The sequence below is a fragment of the Hylobates moloch genome, unplaced genomic scaffold (genome assembly GCF_009828535.3).
Source record: "Hylobates moloch isolate HMO894 unplaced genomic scaffold, HMol_V3 SCAFFOLD_28, whole genome shotgun sequence".
Lineage (NCBI taxonomy): Eukaryota > Metazoa > Chordata > Mammalia > Primates > Hylobatidae > Hylobates > Hylobates moloch.
The window spans coordinates 1,080,021-1,105,805 of record NW_026652303.1 but is presented as its reverse complement, the minus strand read 5'-3'; the positions used below and the strand labels follow the sequence as shown (position 1 = coordinate 1,105,805).

General features: G+C 36.1%; 1 protein-coding gene across 1 annotated transcript in view; it reads right to left on the bottom strand.

The window, feature by feature from the left end:
- LOC116463154 (nesprin-1-like) overlaps positions 1-25,785 on the bottom strand; it is a 532,795-nt gene that overhangs the window by 397,608 nt on the left and 109,402 nt on the right. The window contains exons 4-8 of the mRNA XM_058434482.1: positions 21,749-21,844; positions 12,466-12,549; positions 3,835-3,855; positions 3,276-3,368; positions 2,458-2,636 (exon numbers count right to left, since the gene is read on the bottom strand). Of these exons, the coding sequence (XP_058290465.1) occupies positions 2,458-2,636; positions 3,276-3,368; positions 3,835-3,855; positions 12,466-12,549; positions 21,749-21,844 (473 nt within the window). The remainder of the gene's footprint in view (positions 1-2,457; positions 2,637-3,275; positions 3,369-3,834; positions 3,856-12,465; positions 12,550-21,748; positions 21,845-25,785) is intronic.

Genomic DNA, 25,785 nt, shown 5'->3' with positions numbered 1-25,785 from the left:
TGACAAAAGGTATGCCAATATAAGATATGCTATAACTTAAAGCTTTTATTTCTGATAATATGTATTGATAGTGGATGAAATTAGTGTTAAAAATTAGAGGGCTTAACTATCTTATGTTACTGAAACCATTTTTAAATTTATTTCTCAAATATTTTTAAACTTTATACGAAAACAGTGGATACATCCTGATAAGTAGTCTAGTGTTTACTGGATGTTTTATCATTTCCCACCCTCTTCAATCTTATGAGTGTGATGAACCTCCAAACTAGAGTCCAACGAAATAGTATGATTTTAGGAATAACATCACTCACACCTCAAAATGGATATAGATTCTAAAGTCTTTTACACATGTTAGATAATAAGTTGCTTGAAAAGTACATACTGGGATAGTATAAAAAGCAGTTTTTAGAAAAAATTATCAACAGTTTGATAGCATCATGGAATCATGTGTTCATTACAGAATTTTTATGGCAGAGAAAAGTCATCGCCTCAAACCTCTACAATTTATGCAGCTACAAAAGAAATGGATCTTATTAATTGCTCACGGGTGGAGAACCTCAGGCCCAGGATTCTGGACATTGGCCCAGATAAGGAAAGTAAAACTTCCACTGATGTTATCAATATGTAAGTTGTAGCAATGACTTTGAGCTGTCACCAGACTGTTGCACATCTTTGAAACCCAACATTGCATGCATGAAACTAAATTAAATGCTGGATAACTCCAACAGCATTAAATTTGAGTTTACTTCAAGCTACTGTTTTATTAAAAGAAAAATCAATTTGTTTTTGGTTAATTTAATGCCGTGTGAAGCAATGGACCACAGAATATCACCTTGACATTATTACAAAGTTTAATTGCAATAGCATCGTGACACATCAGCGTGCAGTCACCAGTCTTCTCCCTACCCAGTGAAGTTGTTAAGAGAGATTAGTAATGCCACTGTGGATGCAATTAAACAGTGTTCCAGCAATGTGGGAAGGGTTTTTTATTTCATTTCTACTTCAGATTCTAAACAGCCACAAAGCTTTGTTTTCAGAAATATATTTGACTACAACTTGAATCATGAAAACATACCCCAAATTAGAAAGCCAGCAACACACTTTAAAAGTTAAACAAAACAACATAAATTAGTAACACTAATTACATCCTTTCTGTTTCTCTTTTTTTTTTATTTTTGCTCTTCAAACACCTTAAAAATAGAACTCCCTATGTTTGGTACCTCAATATTTTATAATAAGTACTTGTTTACAACTATTTTCCAGAAGTAGAGAATCAAATTCAGATTAGATTTAAGCATGCAAAACAAAGATAAAAAATGAGTAATTTTACATGTTGTTTAGGAAAATCAAACAAAAGCATACTCTACATGAAAGGACTTACCCCTGACCACATCAGACCACAAAATACTTATATGATCAGCTGAAAACTCCACTGAAATTGCTATGAGAAAATACTTTTTGAGAGCACTCTTTTTCTTTTCTTTCTGTTTTTGTTTTGTTTTTGTTTTGTTTTGTTTTGTTTTGTTTTTTTGAGATGGAGTCTAGCTCTGTCGCTCAGACTGGAGTGCAATGGCACAATCTTGATCTCAGCTCACTGCAACCTCCACCTCCCAGGTTCAAGCGATTCTGGTGCCTCAGCCTCCCAAGTAGCTGGGATTACAGGCACGCGCCACCACGCCCAGCTAATTTTTGTATTTTTAGTAGAGATGGGGTTTCACCATATTGGCCAGGCTGGTCTCGATCTCCTGACCTCAGGCAATCTGCCCACCTCAGCCTACCAAAGTGCTGGGATTATAGGCATGAATCACAGTGCCTGGCTGACAGCAGTCATTTTCTATCCACTATTATCATATAAATGTATACACATGTAAATTTATCATGCCTAGAGGAAAAACTGAAAACTAGATGCAAATTCTCAGCTCACAAAGCTAGAGTTGACAAAAAAATCTACACTCTAGATAAAAAATGAGACCAAAGGGAAAAAATTTAAAACTAAAATTGCTAGAAAGTTTCAGAACATAAAAAAAAAATGTTTTTGGAATGTGTACCTTAGTTCACACTGTTCTTAAATAGAACATAATAGTCTCATGAAGAGATAATCAAGTTTCAACTTCAAATTTATTTATGTAAAGTTTATTTAATAGGAGCAGAAACTCTAAACAATGACCTAAATAGAATTATCCCTCATGCTACTCAAAGTTTAGGATTAATCAGTTTAATTAATTAGGCCCAATCACATGAATAAAGAAAAAATTAATTTTTCAAGAGTATTCTCCTAGAGTATTAGTGGTGATTTGTGTTTATATCTCAATTCAAGGCAAGAGTGAAACAAGCGCTAAAGCAAAGCCATTCATTCAAATGTCTCTTCACATTTTGCAATCATTAGAAGTTGCAATTAGTAATACATTCATAACTCAATTTAAGGGTTTTGAATTTAGACAAACTCTTGATACTTACTTGCCAGCCGTGTACTGAACCCACTTTAATAAAGCCTTCTTAGCATTTCCTTGGATCTTGGTGGTCACCTTCCGTTTACTTGGTGGGCTGGGAGTCTCAGAGCTAACTATGCTGTCCACGGAGGATGCGCTGCTGGACAAAGACTGGAGCTGGGGCAGGTTGCTGGTCAACTCTTCAATCTGTTTGTGAGTTAACAGCCAGCAAAAACATAAGTATTATCTTTGTTATTATTTCCTCAGATGTTTTACTTTTCCAGCTACAAATGAGTCATATTAACACTCTTGACATTCCTGACAAAATGCAAGCTCTTAAAGGGCGTGATTGATATCTTACTCCTCTTTGCACTTCCCATTGCACCCCTAGTGTATCTTACATACAATAATCCATATTTGTAGAATACATGAATGAATTAATCAACTAAAACCTAATGGTTAGAACAATTATTCTGGATAGAATGGCAAGTTCATTCCTCCCCTTCATGTCTAAAAGGAGTTTAGAAGTGCTCCCTTCCAAAGAAAAAAGAAAATTTTCCTGAGCGCCTTCTGCAACAATATTTCATCTCCATCTTGAGGTGCTCGCTTTTCAGATTGGGCACCTCTGCTGGAGTTCTTCAGGGTGTGAGTTTCCATGCGCAACAGCTTTGCAAGGGAGAAGAGGAAATTCTGCTACCAAAGAAACAACGTATGTGGGAAAAGTACATTTCTGCTAAGTTAAGGATCAAACCCAAAGATATGGCAAATGAGAGCATTACTAAAATGGCCACCACGATCTCCCTCTGAGACACTGCGTCAACTAAAAGAGGAACTGTAGCACAATACCTGGAAATATAGAATAATGGTCCACATCAATCCAAGAACTATTGAGGGTCGGCCATCAGCTATGTCGGTGGAGTTAATGTTGACTAATTTAATCTGTTTAAGAAAGAGAAACTGTACTAGTAATGTACTAGAATATTATAACTCATTTAATTATGTAACGATTAGGCCTTTAGTAGACATCAATAAGATTTGATCGTGCCTATGTAATAGTACATGGGAATAAGTAGAGTGAGGCACCGAAACAAACAAGCACAAGGTTTCAGTGAAAATTTCAGGGGGATTTGTTAGGTGTACAAGGTAAAAACTATAAAATGGATTTCAGAAACTTCTTTTGTTTAATGTTGAAAAAATATAACATGCAGGGAATTACCAACAAAAATGTCAAACAGAAAAAAAAGTTATTATTTATATTTAGAGATTGACTGGAGCTTAAAAGAAACTGCAATGAGAAGTTTAAGAAGATGCACTTACTTTGAAGTTTGTTACCAAATAGCAGGTAACTTATGTTTCCTTTTACCTATAAAAATCAGGAGTTAAGAATTCTAAAATTTGTACTAACCGGTGATCCTCTGTGCATGGACTGACATGAAAAACAAAGGGAGAAGATAATAGATACACATAACCATCTTTCGAAATCAGCGTTATTTGTTCAAAGGGTATAAAGAGGTAGGTAGTCAGTTTAGAACCTGACTGTGGTAATAAATTTTAAAGAAAAACAAAGGAAAGGCAAGAAATAGCAAAACAGAGCCTATTAGCACTCAGTTCCCTACTTTCAGGTGATGACATATAAAGCATTAAGGAGAGACGTCAATCTATGTACAATTTTCCCCAATTATTCATGCTAATGTTTTCCATCTACTACAAACTTGTTTGCTAAGTCCCAACAAAATGGACTTATACGGTTAAGTCTATCTCATTCAATTTCTATAGCCTACCATCAAAAATATCCTTTTAATAATTCCTAAACAAACGAGAACAAATAATAATAAAGTACCCCTCAGACCTCTAGCTCAAAAATTCTCAGCCAAGATTTCATGAAGTGTGTTATTAATAAAAAGCTCAGATGTTTGTACATTTTTTACTTAAAAAAATTCGTATCAGATGCAAAATCATTTCACAAATACTTTACTCTTGAAAGTTTAAATTTACTGGTTTTACATCACAGAGGTGGAGTAAAAGCTACCACAAAAATCATTGTAAATGATTTGAGATACGCCTATGGGATTTTTGTCTCACTGGTGAAGTTCATTCATCAGGTTCAATGACAGAAAATAAAAATTGAGAACTGGTATAGATTACAAACTTGTATATCTACTTCCTTTGAATCAATCAGTATAAGATGTTTAAGATATCTTTATGGAAAATAAAGAACATCAATTTTTTTAACTTTTTATGAAAGAATCTACTATGATCTCTAGGATCATTTTGAGAGCTTCATTTTACAACTTCTCCAGAATTTTCTCCACATCCATTTTAGCATACATACACAAACAATTTATAATATATGCTAATATCCATAAGATTAATGCATTTCACAGGGGAAAACTGCTTCCTTTTCCTTGTGCATCATTTTTTAAAAAGTGCTACTGAATATAATTTGAATATCCTACCTCAACCTAGTTCCAATGGTACTTGAAATTGTACATTGTTAACATATTCAATTTATTACAGAAGCTAAAGGATCTTCTGCCTAACTCGTGAAGAAAAATGTTTTTCATGATTATCTGCCCCAAAATGTGTTTCACAATGAGTTTAGGGAGTACAGGTTGGTTTGTCTGTTTATTTAACCTCCCATCTCTTGCAAAATCCTATTGAACTTACAATACATTCTTAGTAGCCTAGTAAGGTAGGATGGGCAATAGAGACACATCCAAAGAGACTGAAGAATTTCCAGAAGCCAGAAAGAAGATGGGACCATACTGACAGATAAAACCAGAGCAGAAGGTTGTTGAGCCAGACGTTCTCAAGGGGTGATTCCCAGAGACGCAGCAAGCACTTCGCCTGGAAACTTGTTAGAGATGTAGAATCTGAGACTTCACCTTGGACCCATTAAACCAGAAACTAAGGAAGTGAGGCTCTGGAAAGTGTCTTAAAACCTTCAGGTGATTCTGATGCACATTAGTGCTTGAGAATGCTGGACTAGACCATTGTACCTGGCCCATGTAATCTGGAGAAGTCTGAGTTACAAGACAGAGGCTTGAATGGAATGAATTATTATTTATGTCCCTCCAAAATTCATATTTTGAAATGTAACTCCCAATGTGACTGTATTTGGAGAATGTGTCTTTAAAGAGATAATTGAAGTTAAATGAGTTCATAAGTGTGGGGCCCTAATCTAATAAGATTTTTTTTTTTAGACTAGTTTCACTGTGTTGCCTAGGAGAGGGTGCAGTGGCACGATATTGGCTCACTGCAACCTCCACCTCCCAGGTTCAAGCGATTCTCCTGCCTCAACTGGGATTACAGGCATATGCCATGATGCCTGGCTAATTTTTGCATTTTTAGTAGAGATGAGGTTTCGCCATGTTGGCCAGGCTGGTCTCGAACCCCTGACATCAAGCGATCTGGCCACCTTGGCCTCCCGAAGTGCTGGTATTACAGGAGTGAGCCACTATGCTGGGCCCAGTGAGATTAGTGTTCTTAAAAAAGATGAAGAAAAACTATCATCAGAGTGAACAGGCAACCTACAGAATGGGAGAAAATTTTTGCAATCTATCCATCTGACAGAGGGCTAATATCCAGAATCTACAAGGAACTTAAACAAATTTACAAGAAAAAAACAGCCCTATCAAAAAGTGGGAAAGGGATATGAACAGACTCCTCTCAAAAGAAGACATTTATGCATACAACAAACATATGAAAAAAAGCTCATCGTCACTGGTTATTAGAGAAATGCAAATAAAAACCACAACAAGATATCATCTCACACCAGTTAGAATGGCAATTATTAAAAAGTCAGGAAACAAATGATGCTGGAGAGGATGTGAAGAAGTAGGAATGTGTTTACACTGTTGGTGGGAGTGTAAACTAGTTCAACCATTGTGGAAGACAGTGTGGTGATTCCTCAAGTATCTAGAACCGGAAATACCATTTGACGCAGCCATCCCATTACTGGGTATATACCCAAAGGATTATAAATCATTCTACTATAAGGGCACATGCAAGTTTATTGCAGCACTATTCACAATAGCAAAGACTTGGAACCAATCCAAATGTACAACAGTGATAGGCCAGATAAAGAAAATGTGGCACAAATACACCATGGAATACTATGCAGCCATAAAAAAGGGTGAGTTCGTGTTCTTTGCAGGGACATGGATGAAGCTGGAAGCCATCATTCTCAGCAAACTAACACAAGAACAGAAAACCAGACTCTGCATGTTCTCATTCATAAGTGGGAGTTGAACAATGAGAACACATGGACACAGGGAGGGGAACATCACACGCCAGTGCCTGTCAGGGGGTAGGGGACTAGGGGAGGGATAGCATTAGGAAATACCTAATGTAGATGACGGGTTGGTGGGTGCGGCAAACCACCATGGCATGTGTATACCTATGTAACAAACCTGCACGTTCAGCACATGTATCCCAGAACTTAAAGTATAATTTAAAAAAAAAAAAAAAAACAAAATGAATACAAAAAAAAAAAAAGATGAAGAGACGCCAAAGATTGATCTTCCTCTCCACATTCACACAGAGAAAATGTCATGCAAGGAAGCAAAGAGAAGGAAACTGTCTACAAGCCAGGAAGAGAAGCTTCCCCAGAAAACAACCCCGAGGCACCTTGATCCTGGACTTCTTGCCTCCAAAACTCTGACAAAATAAATTTCTGTAGTTTAAGCCACCCAGTCTGTGATATTCTGTTATAGCAGCCAAAGCGGACTAATGCACAGCTCACAGATGTTTAAAAAAATATTTGAGACCAGGTGTGGTGGCTCATGCCTGTAATCCCAGCATTTTGGGAGGCCAAGGTGGGCGGATAGCTTGAGGTCGGGAGTTCGAGACCAGCCTGGCCAATGTGGTGAAACTCCGTCGCTACTAAAAATACAAAAATTAGCTAGGCTTGGTGGCGTGTGCCTGTAGTCCCAGCTACTTGGGAGGCTGAGGCAGGAGAATCGCTTGAACCTGAGAGGTGGAGGTTCCAGTGAGCCTAGTTTGTGCGTCTGCACTCCAGCCTGGGTGACAAAGCAAGACTCTGTCTCAAAAAAAAAAAAAAAAAAGAAAAGAAAAAAATTTGAATTATTTAGAAATAAATTTCAAAAAACTCTCAGTAAATATCCATATTACTAGCTTTTCTTGATAAATTTGAAAACTTAATGAATAAATCCATTACTGCTTTCCACTAGTTGCTTTCTACAATGAGGTATCGGGTACCTCATTCTCAACAATAATGCAAGTAGTCAACTGCCTGCCTTATTTAATACATAATTTAAAGGAATTTTAAACATTAATTACATTTTAATAAAAATCCAGACAACTGGCTCTTCTTTGTAAATTAGAAAACCAGGGATCACAGTTCTTGCAGTTCACTGAGGTTACTTTAGTTGGAATTATTTGCTCCCCTCTTCCAGACAGGACACAGGACCACTCAGTTCTCCTGTTACCACAATTAGCCTGGAACTCACCTCATTCCTTTACATCACCTTTCTGGACCTCACAGGAATCTGAATTTATGTCCCCTGTCTGCACTATGATGGCCAGTGGTTGGCTCCCTATATTACTGTTCTGAATGATCTACCTGAACCTCACTGGAGAAGAAACTTGTGGCAAGTGATGATGGATCTGTTCACCAGAGTCACATTTACACATTTCTCATCAGATTCTTACATATGTTTTTTCAATAGCCCTGCAAATAAGAGAAAAGCTAAGGACACTGTTAGGGTTTCCCTAGTAAAATGAGGAATACCTTCATTATTCCCTAAGTCAAACTAAATAAGAATAAAAGGACTAAATAAATGTCCTGTTATCAAAAGAAAAAAATTCCAAATGGAAGACAAAGTCAGTACAAAGATCAAAGACAAATTTCTAAAAATATGATTGAGACATAAGTTTTAACTTGTAAAGATCAATGCTAAGATAATAAGTGGGAGTGCACTAAAGAACCTTCCAAAACTCATTACTTCCCACAGCCAAACATTTTGTGAGGCCGTAGGATACAGAAGTGCAAGAGAGTGTGGCCAAGAAGAATGTTTCAGGGAGATGTGGGGAGGGGATGACTTTAAAAAGATTAACAGACTTGTGGGGAAAAAAGAGAAATTCTTTCATTTTGTTCTGATTCTCAAGACACTACTTTTGGTGCTTAGCAAATATATTTAAACTTTATTTTTTATTACTTTGGGTTGTTCTGTGAAAATGGACATTGTGAAAACAAGTCTTCTTTACAAACAATGCCTTTCATAGGTGAAGTTGTTAAAGTTTTTGCCAAATCTTCCAAGTTAATAAGAGGAATTTTGTTTTTGTATTCCAGCCAATCAATATAACTCAGAATGAAGTAGGACACTATTGTCATACAGCTGAAATGGGAGAATGAATGACCTGAAAAACTCTATCTTTATTTCTTATTTTTATTTTTTTAAGAGAAAGAGTCTCGCTCTGTCGCTCAGGCTGGAGTGCAATCACAGCTCACTGTAGCCTCGACCTCCAGGCTGAAGAGATCCTCCCACCTCAGCCTCTCGAGTAGCTAGGACCATAGGCACATGCCACCACATCTGACTAATTTGTTTGTTTGTTTGTTTAGAGACAAGGTCTCACCATGCTGCCCAGGCCGGTCTCAAACTCTAGGGCTCAAGCCATTCACCCGCCCTGCCCTCCCAAAGTTCTGGGATTAGAGGTGTGAGCCACTGCACCTGGTCCTGAAAAACTCTAAATATCCTGTTTAACAAGGCTTCATTCAGCTTTCAATGAAAAATTAATGAAGGGTGAGCAGAAAGAAGAGAAACCGTTCAATAAGAATGAGATTAGTGTGATCTGGAAACACTGCCTGATATTGCATAAGAAGCTAAAATTGTTTTTCACACTATCCTAATGCCTGGGATCTCTCCTGGGCATGAAGTTTGCACAGTTGACTGAAATGTATACTGACTCATTGCATTACCAACTTATAAACAATGTACATTATTTAAGGGCTAGAATCTAAGTTTTCTGTAAATTTGTATTTTCTAGAGTTCCTGTCTTATAGAAAGTCATCAATTATATATTTGTAAAGTAATCAAATTAATTCGGTGCATATAAACTGAGAAGGAAATAACTGAATAGGTCTATTTTCCAGAAGTATCTGGATCTCCATTTATAAAACTAGTTTTGCTATTACCAAGCACAGGCTTCCTAAATTCCCACAAATTAGAAAAGGCTAAATGTATGAGGATTGGTGCAACCCTTTTGGAGGGAAATATGGTAATATCTACCAAAATTACATGTGACCTTTTGACTTAGCAAGCACACTTCTAGAAATTCACCTAGAAGATACACCTCCAATTATATGGAAGCACTTATGCACATAGTTATTAACTGCATCATTGTTTGTGTTTTTAAAATACTAGAAACAACCCAATTCTCATTCATAAGAGAGTGGTTGAATAAACTACGGCATATCTAGGCAATGGAACACTGTGTAACTGTAAAAATGAGTAGAGAAATCACTATGAACTGATGTGGGGTGATTTCCAGGATATATTGATAAGTGAAAAAAGCAAAATGCATCTATGGTATGCTATCCTTCATGTAAGAAAGAAGGGGATATATGAAAACACATCTTATTTATGAAAAAAATACAAAATCTATGTCAGAAACTAGAGAGACTGGTTATCTAAAAGTAGGAAATGCAGTTAGAGGCAGGGAATGAGAATGGAGTAGTAGGGATGAGAAAGGGGTTTGACTTCTTTAAATATAACGTTTATTATTTTAGAACCATAATAATGTCCCACTCTTTAAAACAAATAATAAAATCGACCAGGATGGGGGTGGGGCACAAAATAGAACACAAACAACAATAAATAAACCTATCTCTATAACAAATGATGACATAATCCCACTGAAGGGGATGGGGAAGAACAGAACTAACCTAAGAACATTTCAAAAATAGTTTTTTGACTGGATACTATAATGCTAAAGACAAAAAGAACTACACACAAATCCTGTTCTCTAGTTTGTAAATCTGTTTCTCACAGGGGCATGGGTTAGTGACATACTAGATGTGTATACTAGGTGATATAGTTTGTATACATGTCCCCACTCAAATTTCATATTGAAATGTGATCCCCAATGTTGAAAGTGAACCCTGGTGGGAAGTGATTGGAACATGAGGGCGAGTTCTTATGAATAGTTTAGCACCACCCCTCTTGGGTACTCTCCACACAATAGTGAGTGAGTTCTCATAAGACGTGGTTGTTTAAAAGTGTGCAGCACCTCTCCCCTTGCTCTCTTGCTCTTGCTCTGGCCGTGTGACATCCCTGCTCCCCCTTCACCTTCCGCCATGATTGTAAGCTTCCTGAGGCCTCTCCGGAAACTGATGCCAGAGCTATGCTTCCTGAGCAGCCTGCAGAACCGTGAGCCAATTAAACCTCACTTCTTTATAAATTACTCAGTCTTGGGTATTTCTTTATAGCAATGTGAGAATGGACTAACACACTAGGATTGAAAAAATTAGTAAATATATTGTAGATGAGAGTAAGCCTTCTCATTATCAGAGAAAGCAGAAACAAATAAGGACATAAGGCTAGAGTAAAACTTGTGGTGTTTAACTTGAATCAGAGGTATTAGTCTGAACTAATGTTTTACACACATACACGCACACACACGTGCGAGAAGCTACATATGTATATGTGTATATACATGTACACACATACAGAGACAGAGAGAGAAAGAGAGGAGAGAGAGAGAAGCACAGATATATGAATATATATGAGTTAATAAACATACACATTTTCTAATCTATTTGCTGAGAGGGCCTAGGAGAAATGATGCCCCAGTAGCAATGAAATACTTAGCATTTAGATCTTGGTTTCTAAATGCCACTCATCGCTAAAAGGAACGAAGCCTCTTTAGAGAAGTGGTTGATTCCAGGACTGGGGCAGGGAAAATGTAAGAAAAACCTGGAATATTTGTACTTCTAGCAAATGAAAAACTGCTTGAAAAATTATGAGCCAATATCAAAAAGGTACAGGTGCCAGCCTGAAGGAGCTCTTAGTGGTCAAAGCTAGAACAATTTGAGTGACAAAATAATAACAATGATTATAATGATGGATTTTAACTACATAACAAAATAAATATACATGTGTCCCTACTGGAATAAATAATTGAATAAATAAGTAAATTGTGGGGGAGGACATCTTTTTCTTACAGAACAATTCCAACTAATAAATACAGAAGGAATGAGGAAAATAGAAAATCATTAGGCAAGCAGCACAGAAATAATTATTGAAGGCAATGGATACTAAAATCAGTGAGCAAAAGTTTGAGGAAAAGCAGAAACTTAGCATAGTCTCAATTATCTCTCCTAAGTTATTTCCCAACTATAAAGGGAAAAACAATGACTCTACCATAGGAAAGCATGGCAGACACCACATTACCAAGTATTCAAAGTTAATGTAACCAGTAATAAGACGTATCAGCACCCTATATTTACTAATATGTTACACTGGGAAGAATATGACATCACTTTCTTGGGACTTTTTCCAAAAATGTATAAACTCAACCTAATCACAAGAAAATATAATACAAACCGAAATTGAGAGACATTATGCAAAATAACTGACCAGCAGTTATCAAAAGTGTCAAGGTCATGAAAGACAAGGAAAAATGAAGACCTGCCATAGAATGGAAGACACAACTAAATGCAAGATGTGATACTAGAGTGGATCCTGGAACAGACACAGACAATAGAGGGAACATTGATGAACTTGGACTAATGTCTATGTTTTAGTTAATAGTATTATCCCAATTTTAATGTCCTTACTTTGATAATTGTATTATGATTATGTAAGCTCTTAACACTAGATACCGAAATGAACTGTAGAAATAAAATTTCTTTTTTGCAACTTCTCCATAAATCTAAGAGTATTTTATAATACAATGATATTGTATGTCTAGGCTGTATAGATTACATGCAGTGTTTTGACCTACAGCCAACACTGAAAACATAAGTATGCCCATACCTTCTTCCTTGGGGGTTTTGTTTTTGTTTCTCCCTTACCTTTCTTCCTTCGAGGAACTTGAGTGCTGTGCCAATGTTAGCCACAGCATGGATTCGCTTCATCCGGCGTCCTTGTTCACAAGGCTGTAAAAAGAGGGGGAAAAAAAGGAATAAGACAAAATCTGCATATTAAAATGTTAGTTATAAGATCTATTTAAGTGGATTAAAAATATACTTGAAGAATATTCAAAAGCAACCAACATTGTTCACTTTCTATAAACGTTAGCAAATACATAAAGGGGTGTTCCCCGTGGCACTCTGAAGATACACTAATTCACTCATTAAGAGCATTCATTCTCAGATTATCTGTTAATGCATTTGCCTTTTAGTCTTCTGTATGTCTAAGAGCAGAAATTATTATCTACTGAGACCTCTGTTAGACACAACAGAGTCTCATCACTGGTCTGTGCACAGCCCACTTATTTAGTTTATTAGTTAATTATTTTTAAAAATGTAAAACACACCCAGGACCTGCCACCTAAAACAGTCAGGACCCACAACTAAGTATGAAAGCCATATCCCGAAATATGACCACCATTAATCCCATCCTCCTATCTGACTACACTGAGGGCACCTGTCACTCTAACTCCAGTCCAGTGTTTGCCATTTTATAGAGATTCATTTCTTTCACACGCTTTCTTAAAAAGAATGCTTAGTTTTTAATTTTATATGAAGAGCATCACTGTATTAAACATTTGAGACCTACTTTTCCACATTATATTGCTAAGATTCATCGTATCATTGCCTTTCACTGTATTTCATTCATTTCAAAAGCTATATAATGTGCTATTTCTATACTCTCCTTCTGATATGACTGTGCTGTTTCCAGGTTATTGATATTTTGATATGTTGATAGATTATTCCTGTACTTCTCACCTTTTGTACAAGCACAGTTTCTCCTGGACATGTACCTAAGAGTAGAATTGCTGAGTTGAAGGGAATGTGATTTCCATTTGTAAAGTAATACCAAACTCTCCTAAAATGGTTGCACTACTTTTTACTCTGATCAGCATTGCAAAAATAATACCGTTAATCTGTATCCTCTCCAACATTTGATTTTGACAGATACCTTAAACATACTTTTTTCAATTGAATATATGTAAAATGTATGTATACTCTTTTTCATTGCAGTCTCCATTTATATTTCCCTGATCAGCAGCAATGTGGACTTCTCTTCCTCTGTTCATTGCTGATGTGTGTTTCTTCTGTAAGATGCCTTTTCACATCAGTTGCCCAGGTTTTCCTTTGGGTTGTTTGCACCCATATTGTTTTGAAGATGTATTTTATATATTCTTGATTTAATCCTTTTACAACATGAATTGTGAATATCTTCAACAAGTTTGTAACTTCTGCCAGTTGTTTTAAAGGTTTTTAATTTTTAAGATAGTCTTAATTTTAATATATTAAATATAGCAATCTTTTATTGTCAATATTTTTGTGTCTTATTGAATAATTGTTTTCCTATCCCTGTGTCTAAAACATATTCACCCGTGTTTTCTACTAAGAGTTTAAAGTGTTACTGTCAGTAGGTCCTTAATTCATGTAGATATAATTTTTGTGTAGGCCATGAGATACGAATTCAATTTTACCTTTTTCTGCTAGAATGAACTTAATTTCCTGTTCCATTTTTTTTTAACTTCAATAACTTTTAGGGTACAATTGGTTTTTGGTTACATGAAGGACTAACATAGTGGTGAAGTCTCAGATTGTAGTGCACCTGTCACCCAACATTTAGTTTTTGATCCCTCATCCCTCTCTTACCCTCATCCTTTTGAGCCTCCAAAGTCCATTATACCATTCTATATGCCTTCGTGTACCCATAGCTTAGCTCTCACTTATAAGTGAGAATATATAGTATTTAGTTTTCAATCCTGAATTACTTCGCTTAGAATAATGGCCTCCAGCTCCATCCAAATTGCTGCAAAAGACATTATTTCATTCTTTTTTTACGACTGAGTAGTATTCCATGGTTGTATGTATAGCATGTTTTCTTTATCCACTCATTGGTCAGTGGCCACTTAGGTTGAGTCCATATCTTTGCAATTGTGAATTGTGCTGCTATAAATATCCGAGTGCAGGTGTCTTTGAAATAATTACTTCTTTTCCTCTGGGTAGACACCCAGTATTGGGATTGCTGTATCAAATGGTAGATCTACTTTTAGTTCTTTAAGAAATCATACCGTTTTTCCATAGAGGTTGTATTAATTTACATTCCCACCAGCAGTGTATAAGCGTTCCCTTTACAACACTTCCATGCCAACATCTATTGTTTTTTGACTTTTTAATAATGGCAATTCTTGCAGGGGTAAGATGATATCTCATTGTGGTTTTAATTTGCATTTCCCTGATGACGAGTTATATTGTATATTTTTTCATGTGTATTACTTATTTGTATCTTGTTTTGAGAAATATCTATTCATGTCATTTGCCCACTTTTTGATGGTATTGTTTGCCTTTTTTCTTGCTGATTTGTTTGAGTTCCTTGTAGATTCTGAACATTAGTCCTTTGTCAGATGCATAGTTTGCAAATATTTTCTCCCATTCTGTGGGTTGTCTGTTTACTCTGATGATAATTTCTTTTGCTTGCAGAAACTTTTTAGTTTAATTAGGTCCATTTATCTATTTCCATTTTTGTTGCATTTGCTCTTAGGGTCTTAGTAAAAAAATTATTTGCCTAGGCCAATGTCTAGAGATTTTTTCCTAGTTTTTTTTTTTCTAAAATTTGTATGGTGTTTCAGGTCTTAGATTTAAGTATTTGAGCCATCCTGAGTTGATTTTTGTACAAGGTGAGAGATAGGGGTCCAGTTTCATTCTTCTACATGTGACTATCCAGTTTTCCCAGCACCATTTATTAAATAGGATGTCATTTCTTCAATCTACATTTTTGTATGCTTTGTCAAAGATCATTTGATTGTAAGTATTTGGCTTTATTTCTGAGTTCTCTATTCTGTTCCATTGGTCTATGTATCTACTTTTATACCAGTATCACGCTGTGTTGGTAACTATAGCTTTGTAGTATAATTCGAAGTCAGATAATGTGATGCCTCAAATTGTTCTTTCTGCTTAGGATTGCTTTACCTATTTGGGGTCTTTTTTGGTTCCATGTGAATTTTAGAATTGTTTTTTCTAGTTCTGTGAAAAATGATGTTGGTATTTTGATAGGAATTGCATTGAATCTGTAGATTTCTTTGGGCAGTATGGTCATTTTCACAATATTGATTCTTCCAATTTATGAGTATGAGATGTGTTTCCATTTGTTTGTGTCATCAATTATTTCTTTCAGCAGTGTTTTGTAGTTCTCCTTGTAGAGATCTTTCATCTCCTTGATTAAATATGTTCCTAGATATTTTTTGCAGCTATTGTAAAAGGAGTTGAATTACTGATTTCATTCTTGGCTTGGTTGCTGTTGCTGTATAGCAGTGCTACTGACTTGTGCACATTGATTTTGTAACCTGAGACTTTATTGAATTTGTTTATCAAGTCTAAGAATTTTAGAGGAGTCTTTAGGGTTTTCTAGGTATCCAATCACATCATCAGCAAACAATGATACTTTGACTTACTCTTTTCCAATTTGGATGCCCCTTATTTCATTTCCTTGCCTGACTGTTCTGGCTAGGACTTCCAGTAATATGTTTAAAAGAAGTGGCAAAAGTGAACATCCTTGTCTTGTTCCAGTTCTCAAGGGGAATGTTTTCAACTTTTCCCCATTCAGTATGATGTTAGCTGTGGATTTGTCATATATGGCTTTTTTATTTTGAGGTATGTCCCTTCTATGACTAGTTTGTTGGGCTTTTTATCATTAAGAGATGCTAGATTTTATCAAATGCTTTTTCTGCATTTATTGAGATGCCCATACAGATTTTGTTTTAATTCTGTTTGTAGGATGTATCACATTTATTGACTTGCATATGTTAAACCATCCCTGCATCCCTGGGATGAAACCCACTTGATTATGGTATATTATCTTTTGATATGATGTTAGATTCATTTTGCTGGTATTTTGTTGAGGATCTTTGCATCTATGTTCATCAGGGATATTTTTTGTTACGTCATTTCCTAGTTTTTGTATCAGGTTGCCACTGGCTTCTTAGAATGAGTTAGGGAGCATTCCTTCTTTCTTAATCTTTTGGAATAATTTCAGTAGGATTAAAACCAATTCTTCTTTGAATGTCTGGTAGAATTCAACTGTGAACCCATCTGGCCCTGGGCTTTTTTTGTTGTTGTTGGCAATTTTTCTATTACTGATTCAATTTTCACTGGTTGTTTTTAGTCTGTTCAGGGTTTCTATTTCTTCCTGATTTAACCTAGGAGAGTTGTGTGTTTCCAGAAATTTATCCATTTCCTATAGACTTTCTAGTCTGTATGCATAGAGGTGTTCATAGTAGTCTTGAGTTATCTTTTGTATTTCTGTGGTGTTGGTTGTGATGTCTCCGTTATCATTTCTAATTGAGCTCATTTGAATCTTCTCTCTTGTTGGTCAATCTAGCAAATGGTCTATTATCTTTTTAAAGACCGAAGCTTTTGCTTCATTGGTCTTTTGTATTTTCTGTTAGTTTGTTTCCATTTCATTTAGTTCAGCACCAAACTTTGTTATTTCTTTTCTCCTACTAGCTTTGGCTTTGATTTGTTTTGGTTTCTCTAGTTCCTTGAGGCATGATGTTAGGTTGTCAATTTGTGATTTTTCAGACTTTTTGATGTAGGAATTTAGCACTATAGACTTTCCTCTTAGTACTGCTTTTGCTGTATCCTAGAGGTTTTGATAACTTGTGTCACTATTAACATTCATTTCAAATAATTTTTAAATTTCCATCTTGAATTCATTGTTAATCCAAAAATCATTCAGGAGCATACTGTTTAATTTTGATGTGTTCGTATAGTTTTGGGGTTCCTTTTGAAGTTGATTTCTAGTTTTATTTCACTGTGGTCTGAGATGATACTTGATGTAATTTTGACTTTTTAAAATTTATTGAGACTTGCTTTGTGACTTATCATATGGTCCATCCTGGAGAATATTACATGTGTTAATGACAAGAACGTATATTCTGCAGTCCTTTGGTCAAGTGTTCTATAAATACCTGGTAGGTCCATTTGTTCTGTGTGTAGTTTAAATCCACTGTTTCTTTTTTGACTTTCTACCTCAAGGATCTATCTAGTGCTGTCAGTGAAGTGTTGAAGTCTCCCACAATTATTTTGTTGCTGTCCATCTAATTTCTTAGGTCTAATAGTAACTGTTTTATGAATCTGGAAGCTCCAGAGTTATACACATATATATTTAGAATTGTAATATCTTCTTGTTGAATTTGTCCTTTTATCATTACCTAATGACCTTCTCTGTCTTTTTCTACATTGTTTCTTTAAAATCTGTTTTATCTGATGTAAGAATAGCTACTCCTGTTCACTTTTGGCTTCCGTTTGCATGGAATATTTTTTCCACTCATTTATGTGGAGTTTATAAAATTCTTTATGTGTTAGGTGAGTCTCTTGAAGAAAGCAAATATTTTGGTTTGTCATTTTGTTATCCATTCTGCCAATCTGTATGTTTTAAGTGGCGCATTTAGGCCATTTATGTTCAATGTTAATATTGAGATGAGAGATTGTGTTCCAGTCATCATGTTGATTGTAACCTAGATACTTTGTAAGTTATGTTATTGTTTTATAGACCTTGTGAGTTTTATGCTTTCAAGATGTGCATATCCACCTTCTGTTTCAAGATTTAGAACTCCTTTTAGCATTTCTTGTAAGGCTGGTCTGGTAGTGACAAATTATCTTAGCATTTCTTTGTCTGAAAAGACAATTTCTCCTTCAGTTATGAAATTTAGTTTTGCTGGATACAAAATTCTGGGTTGACAATTATTCTGTTTCAGGAGGCTAAAGATAGGACCCCAATCCCTACTGGCCTGTAAGGTTTCTTTTGAGCTGTTCCACTTATTGAACAGTTTCCCACTCTGCACACCCATATCTGACATCCACCTTTGACATATACTAAAGTTCTATTCATGCCTTGGCTTGTTTCTGGACTCTATGGTATTTGTCAATATGCTCATCTCTGTACCAAGACCACACTGTCCAAAGTGATATAGCTTCATTGTAAGATCTGATATCTAGTAGGGCAAATACTTTCTCCCTGTTTTTCTTCTTCAGATGTATCCTGGCTAAGTGAGAAAGATACAAACATTTATTGTATTGTTCCACCACATATTTGCATCTATTTTCACACAACTTAACCTATTATAATGTAATTATTATCCCTATTAGGGTATAATCCCTTTGAGAGAACTGACTATATCTCATTCATCTGTGTTTTTCTTAGAGGGCATAAGATAGCGCCTTATCTATAATAGGAACTCCAGAAATGTTAGTTGAATGGTTATTAAACAATGACAAATACCACTGGAGAATTGAGTTCTACTCTAAATATATGATCAATGACTAACAGGGTCACCTCGTGAACATGCAGGGAAGTTTGTCACTCAAGATTTTCTGAGCATCCATCATTCATTTCTAAATGGATTATTACCCTTCTCTTGAAAGGCAAAGTGTTCAAGAGTCTTTTGCAAAAATACTGTTCAGAAGGTTAACAACACAGATAAGAAAGAAGTTTCTCTGCGGCCCTTAATCTCTACTCATATTGCTTCTATTGTTTCTAATGTTTCAGTAGTAATTCCTCACATTCTTAAAAAAACTCTTAAGTACAATGTTAAATTTAGTTTTCCTATGTTTATATGCAATTGCAGCTACGTAATTACTGATCCATTCAAAGAATAAATGTTTCACAAATAATATTCAAGGGATGTAGAAAAATCCAAGAATAAGAATTTTAATTTTTAATAACTCCCTAACACCTTAAATAAAATCACAGACAAAGGAGTCACAATAGGCTATTAAAGGGTACTAGGATATTAAAATTCCACTCTTAGCCTAAGATGCTGGCAATAGAAAGGATGCTAAGCCATTTGGCCACATTTATCAGATGATCATAATCAGATCCAGAATCCCAACCTATGTGAACTGTGACATTAAGTATAGGGTTCTCAGTAAGGTTCTATCACATAAATACATTCCTGAACAATATTAACACTCCTAAGGGAAACACTCTTGCCCATATTGTCCCTTTGAAAAGCTCTAAAAGAATGCCTAGGATGCTCATACCTTTCAATGATGCTCTTCATCTTAGTGTGGTCCTGAACAATAATACAAACATGTACAAAATTTAAATAACCTTTGTCACAGCATATTTGTGATTTCAGAATGATTTTATTTTACCTAATTCAGACTCTTGAAGAATTCAATATAAATAAATAATAAAGGTTCAATCAGAAACTGCCGTTCTATGCACCAGTTTCCCTATCTGTTGAATGAGAAAGCTAAGATTTTTTTCTGAAATCCCTGCTAGCTTTAAGATCCCGTAATTCTAACTATATCTGAATGAGTAGGGCACTTAAAACAGTAGGAGGATTGTCATGTCAAAAATATACGCTTTTTTCTAGAATAATTTAGCCTGGCAGTTAAATGCCCATCAAGATTTCTGTACACTGTATTGTACTGTCAAGTATAACAGCAGAATTATAATGACACTTAGAATGACACATAAACTTCTTGAATATCCACATGAGTATTCATATAAAGATTCCTTTAACCTTCAAGAAAATAGCTTAATTCAGGAGGATATATCTAAATGGCCAGTTATATCAGGTAATCAAGGGAGTATGTATTTCAATCTAATGACTCCCACATCCTAATACTTATCTAGTATCTTTAGCTAATGCATATGCCTACATACATTCCAAATTGCCTGTTCATATATGTCTAGCTTGATTCCTTCCAAAGCAGAGTTTGAGACAAGCAGTTGGGTGCATGTAGCTTACTAGGGAGGTGATCCCAGGTGGCAAGAATGAGGATGTGTGGAGAGCGAGATGGGGAAGGAGGAAAAGCTAACAAAGGATGTGCTATTGAGGGTTACTGCTATTGGCAACTGGAACTCAATCCCACTGGTGACCCTATGGGAACTCTATAAGACATGTGTAAAATATGCCTCAGAATCACCTGTCTCAGAATTACCCTAAGAATTTTAGGGTGGAGCATTTATTCATAGACTCCCATATCCATTGGTTGAGGGTCCCTTGGTACCACTAACTCCCCAACACTTCAAAGCTGCTCTGTGCAACTTGTGCCTTTAAGAAAAGCCCTGAGGCAGAAAGCCAGACAGATACTACAAGTGCTTGAAGAAAGAAGCTGTCAGAGTATATGGGAATGTCTACCACTGATGTAGCTGAGACGAGACATGGGGTGCCAGAAGCATCTGCTACCTGGGAATCCAATTACATAAACGACTGGTGCAAAATTATCACCAGTTTATGTTTTTCAACAAACAACTCTTACAAAAGCTGTTTGAGGGCTCCCTGTACAAAATGAATGGAAATTAATTTTGAAGAGGTAAAAATCCTCTTTTAAAAACTCAGTTATCCAAGTAATAATGATTGTGTCATTATTGCCAAGATACAAGTGATAAAGAAAAAACGGACTTTCAATTTTGGACTCTGTGTCTAGTGTGTTATCCAATATGTTGAAAATTATTTCTTGAATTCCTTTTTCCAAATTATGGTAAACATTATTTATAAATAATTTATGTTTACAAACTACTTAATGCTGTACTACTCTGAAATTAAAAAGAGATAAGCAAGAAGAGATAATTTATTATTTGACAATGTAGAAAATGTACTTTCTAGCTCACTGTTAATGTTGTTTTTCACTCTGCTGGTTCCATAGCACATAAAAACAACTCTGAACAGGCTGTTCTTGCTACAAATGATGGATGATGGATGATGTCAACAAGAATATGAAAAATGCCACACTGGTTTCCAGCTCCATTTTCAATAAACAACTATATAAATACACAGATACGGACCAACATTTGTTTCTAAATGGAAGACAAACACTTAAAGTGAGGGAGATGGCAATTTGCAACTAATCTTCTTGTATACCATATAGATACAATGGTTAATCATGTTAAGTTACTGATGAAGTTCTTTACTCTTAATCGTAAGGTTGTTATTATAAACATAACGTTTTAAATGCACTAGGGGTTTGCAGGAACAAGAAGGGAAATATATTCCTTGCACCTAGAAATAGAAGTGCCAGCAGACCAGTGTTTCCAGTATACTACCAACCACAACAAATAACTTTCTTTTAGCTGGGCAGCACATCTTAGCACTCTCAACTCCACAGTCCCCAAATTCCAAATGGAAACAATTTGACAAGTATGATCACACAAAAAAATTCTTACCAGTTTCTGCCCAGACAGGACCTCCAGAAGGGCAAGTAGTTTAACACCATCTTTCATGTCTTCAAAAAGATCGTCCACCACCATTGGAGGTTTCCGCTGAAAAAGCAAAGAGGAATAAGTGCAGAAAATATCTCTTCCCTCTCTGTTTCTCTCTTTCTCTCTCTCACGTTTGTTACTTATGGTGGTGAAATTTGTAGGAGAGGCTTCTATATACTTTAATTCTTTATTTTGGATTGAGTTGCCAATTGCCTTTCGATAACTGTGAGAAGAAAAACAATCCAGTGGAGATAAAACTCGATATTCAAAAACCTCAGAGGATTTAATGCTTGAGGCTTAATGTATGTACCAGCTTATTTCTAGAAAGTGACTTTTGACAAGGGCAGGATGGTGTGGGATAAGGGAAGGAAAAGAGGGTACTATCAACCTAAAAGATAAGAGAGAGATTATAGCAGGATGTAAAAGCAGAGCAAGAGCTGCATGGACCAACCTCATCTTCACTCTGTGCAAGACACATTACTGGGGCTTAACAAGGTGCAGCCCTTCTATAGGACATTCTCACCACAGCAACCTCATTAGCTTAGTGACCAGCTAGAGGAGCACTGTTGGCACAGCTAAGGTTGCAGGTTCAATCTTCCTGTGGGTTAGTTAGCTGTTATGTTGTGTTCTACAGCCTGATGAATCTAGCGAACCTTCTTTCAGTGTGGGATTGAACCCAAAAGATCATAAGCACGAGAGTACAGACCGATCAGTGCAAATCTATCACCGCTGCTGGAAAAATAAGCCAAAGACCACATTTAATTCATGGAGCATCTTTTATTTTTTTATGAAGGTTATTAAAATACTCAATATACAGAAATTCATCAAACATTGAATTAGGGTCTATCTTGGCTCAGGAAAAAGAAGCCATTATGCCAATGTCGATGGTCAATAGAGGGGAGGTGTTCACCGATTTATCACAGAATCAGAATTTATTTTCCGTTTAGCATCTGAATTCAAACTTACTGAATCTTGTTAAAGGCCTAATGCTCAATTCCTGACTTTCAATGGTCTTTCTTTCTTTAAAAAATAATGTGTTCTATGTAAGAGATTTAACACCAAATGTTTGGTTGAAATGTGACTTTTTTTCTCTACCAACTAATGTAGAGCATTTATATTTCTCTTACAACTGCATGAATTATAATGTCTGAATAGTACAATTCTAAGTTAAAATGTATTTTTCTCTCATTATAAAATGAACAGCTGAACACATTTTGTTCTCATGCTGTGAAATACATTTTCAAACATAACAGAGTTTTCATTTTTGATCATTCTCTTTCAAGTTCCACCATTCACGCTGCTTCTTACTTATATAGTAAAAATGTAATAGTGACTTTATATTCTAAGCATATACATAGAATTCATCAGAATAAAAGAAGCCATTACAAAGAAAACTATTTGGTGCAATAAGAACCAAAATTATTGTATTAACCATATACAGTCTTTAAAAATGCAGTCTATTTATCATTCAAAGTAACCACTTGTACCCAAATTATTTAAATCAAGCAAAACAATGAGGAACAGTTCATAAATGTTTAATGCATTCAGTGAGCAAATGCAAATAAGATTTTTCGTGCATTGTTATAAATATGCAAAAAGTAGGGAAAGCAGGGAATTCTCATGAAATAATAAAGATTTCAAGAAATTTTACACCCAGAAATGATAAAATGCATGACTTCTTCTGTTTCAATTTTAAAAATACACAGGTGTCTGCCACTTTGAGGAACATGTCCTCTCACCTCACTTCTGCCTCTCTTCTTTCCCTCCTCTATTGCCACTCATGCTGCACGTGCTTTCCTTTTCCCTCCAGCTGTTCCCTCCACAAGGCTCCTGGAATTGGACTTCCGATCAGCAGCGACAGCTGAACGGCTCAGCAGCCTACTGGCCCCTCTGCATGGGACAATGCCAATACCATTCTCTCCATGATCTGTTCCTACCCAAAACTCTGTGACCAGACTGCCTAGTTCACAGGCCTTTTTCTTTCTCCTCTCTTCTTCCTAACTGTGGCCATTCACCACTCAATCCTGAGTCCTTTGTTCTTTACAAATTTTTTTCTGCTTATACATGACTCTTAAGTCCAGGTAAGCGACCTCTCCTAAACTTTGTCAAACATGTGGCAGGCACTTCATATCTATTGCTGGCTTGCTGGCTGACTGACTGACTGAATGAGTGAATAAATGTAAATATTGTGTGAAACCAATAAAGAGACTTTATTACACCAGAATAAAAAAAATTAGTAATTACTGGACAAGTTTTGCCATCCAGTTTATATAAGGTATTGTTTATATATACCAAACAATCAGTTAGGGGGACCTTTACTATGATGACTACCTCACATTTAATTTTTGGAACAATATTTTAATAGAAAATCTTTCAGCAAAAATATTTCTCCTGTCACATGTACAAATATTTATACCACCAATATGGTGACTTTGGTAAGACTTGGGTCATAGTACTGAAGGTCAAAAGGGAGAGTTAGGGATGCAGATAATTTATTGGATCTTGACTTAATGGAAAATAAAGACAGAAATCTATCAAGCACTTTTCAAGACCACAGTGATCTTTATTTATTAATGGGAAATTGTGGTAAGCTCTCTTTTTTGTACAACATTTGGGGAAATTATATTCTCTTTTGGCCTTCCCAGTCCTATTTAGCACGTTCTTCCATGGAACCAAGACATATTCATGCTGAATCCAAGGTGGTTCAAACAATAGGCCTTCTGACTTGGTGATGGGAGAGGACGATGGGAGTGAACAAGAAGAGAAAGTAGTACTTTCTTCTGTGCCACTCCTTCTAGAAGCTTTCCTCAAACTAGATTTAAACTCGAAGTTCTGGCTCCAGAAGGGTTGCCTGGTCTCAAAATGTCTATCAACTCAGGGAAAATGCACAGGCCTCTGTTGCTGGAAAGTTGGCCTTTCCTGGCTATAGCTTTGGTTAATTCATGAGTGGAGCAGACCTCACAGAGTGCTTTGCTCTATTTCTCCTCCTCCCCCTTTATTTTTGCCATAGGAGCCCCGTTGATGACATGTAATGTGATTCATTCCCTTTCTCTTAGGACTTAAAGGAGAGTAAATGTTTCTTCTTGAACCTCATGAAATGTAGGGAAGCATAGTCATCTTTGATGTAACTTTTACTGACCATTTCCTATACATTGGGAAAATAATTCATTCTCTAACATTGTGTATGTGTGTGTGAATAACTTGTGTCTCTTTACCAGTCTATAGGTATCAGGATTTATTTAACCCTTATCCACTGTCTGTTTCATATTTTTATTCATGAGAGGATAGCTATGTTTGCTGTGCTGCATGTCAGTTTTATGCCCTGAGAAACAATTACATTCTGAAGGTGGAAAAGATTAAGAGAATAATTTGATGAAAAAATTGTATTAAAAATAACTATTTGGTATGTGATATGGTTTGGCTCTGTGTCCCCACCACCCAAATCCAATCTCGAATTGCAATTCCCATAATCCCCACATGCCAAGGGAAGAACCTCCTGGGAGGCTAATTGGATTATGAGGGTGGCTTCCCCCACGATGTTTTCGTGATAGTGAGTGAATTCTTGTGAGATCTGATGGTTTTTAAAGCGGCAGGTTTTTCCTGCGCTCTCATTTCACTTCCCTCCCGCCGCCTTGTGAAGAAGATGCCTGCTTCCCCTTTGCCTTCTGCCATGATTGTAGATAGATCAATGGAACAGAACAGAGCCCTCAGAAATAATGCCGCATATCTACAACTATCTGATCTTTGACAAACCTGACAAAAACAAGCAATGGGGAAAGGATTCCCTATTTAATAAATGGTGCCGGGAAAACTGGCTAGCCAAATGTAGAAAGCTGAAACTGGATCCCTTCCTTACACCTTATACAAAAATTAATTCAAGATAGATTAAAGACTTACATGTTAGACCTAAAACCATAAAAACCCTAGAAGAAAGCCTAGGCAATACCATTCAGGACATAGGTGTGGGCAAGGACTTCATGTCTAAAACACCAAAAGCAATG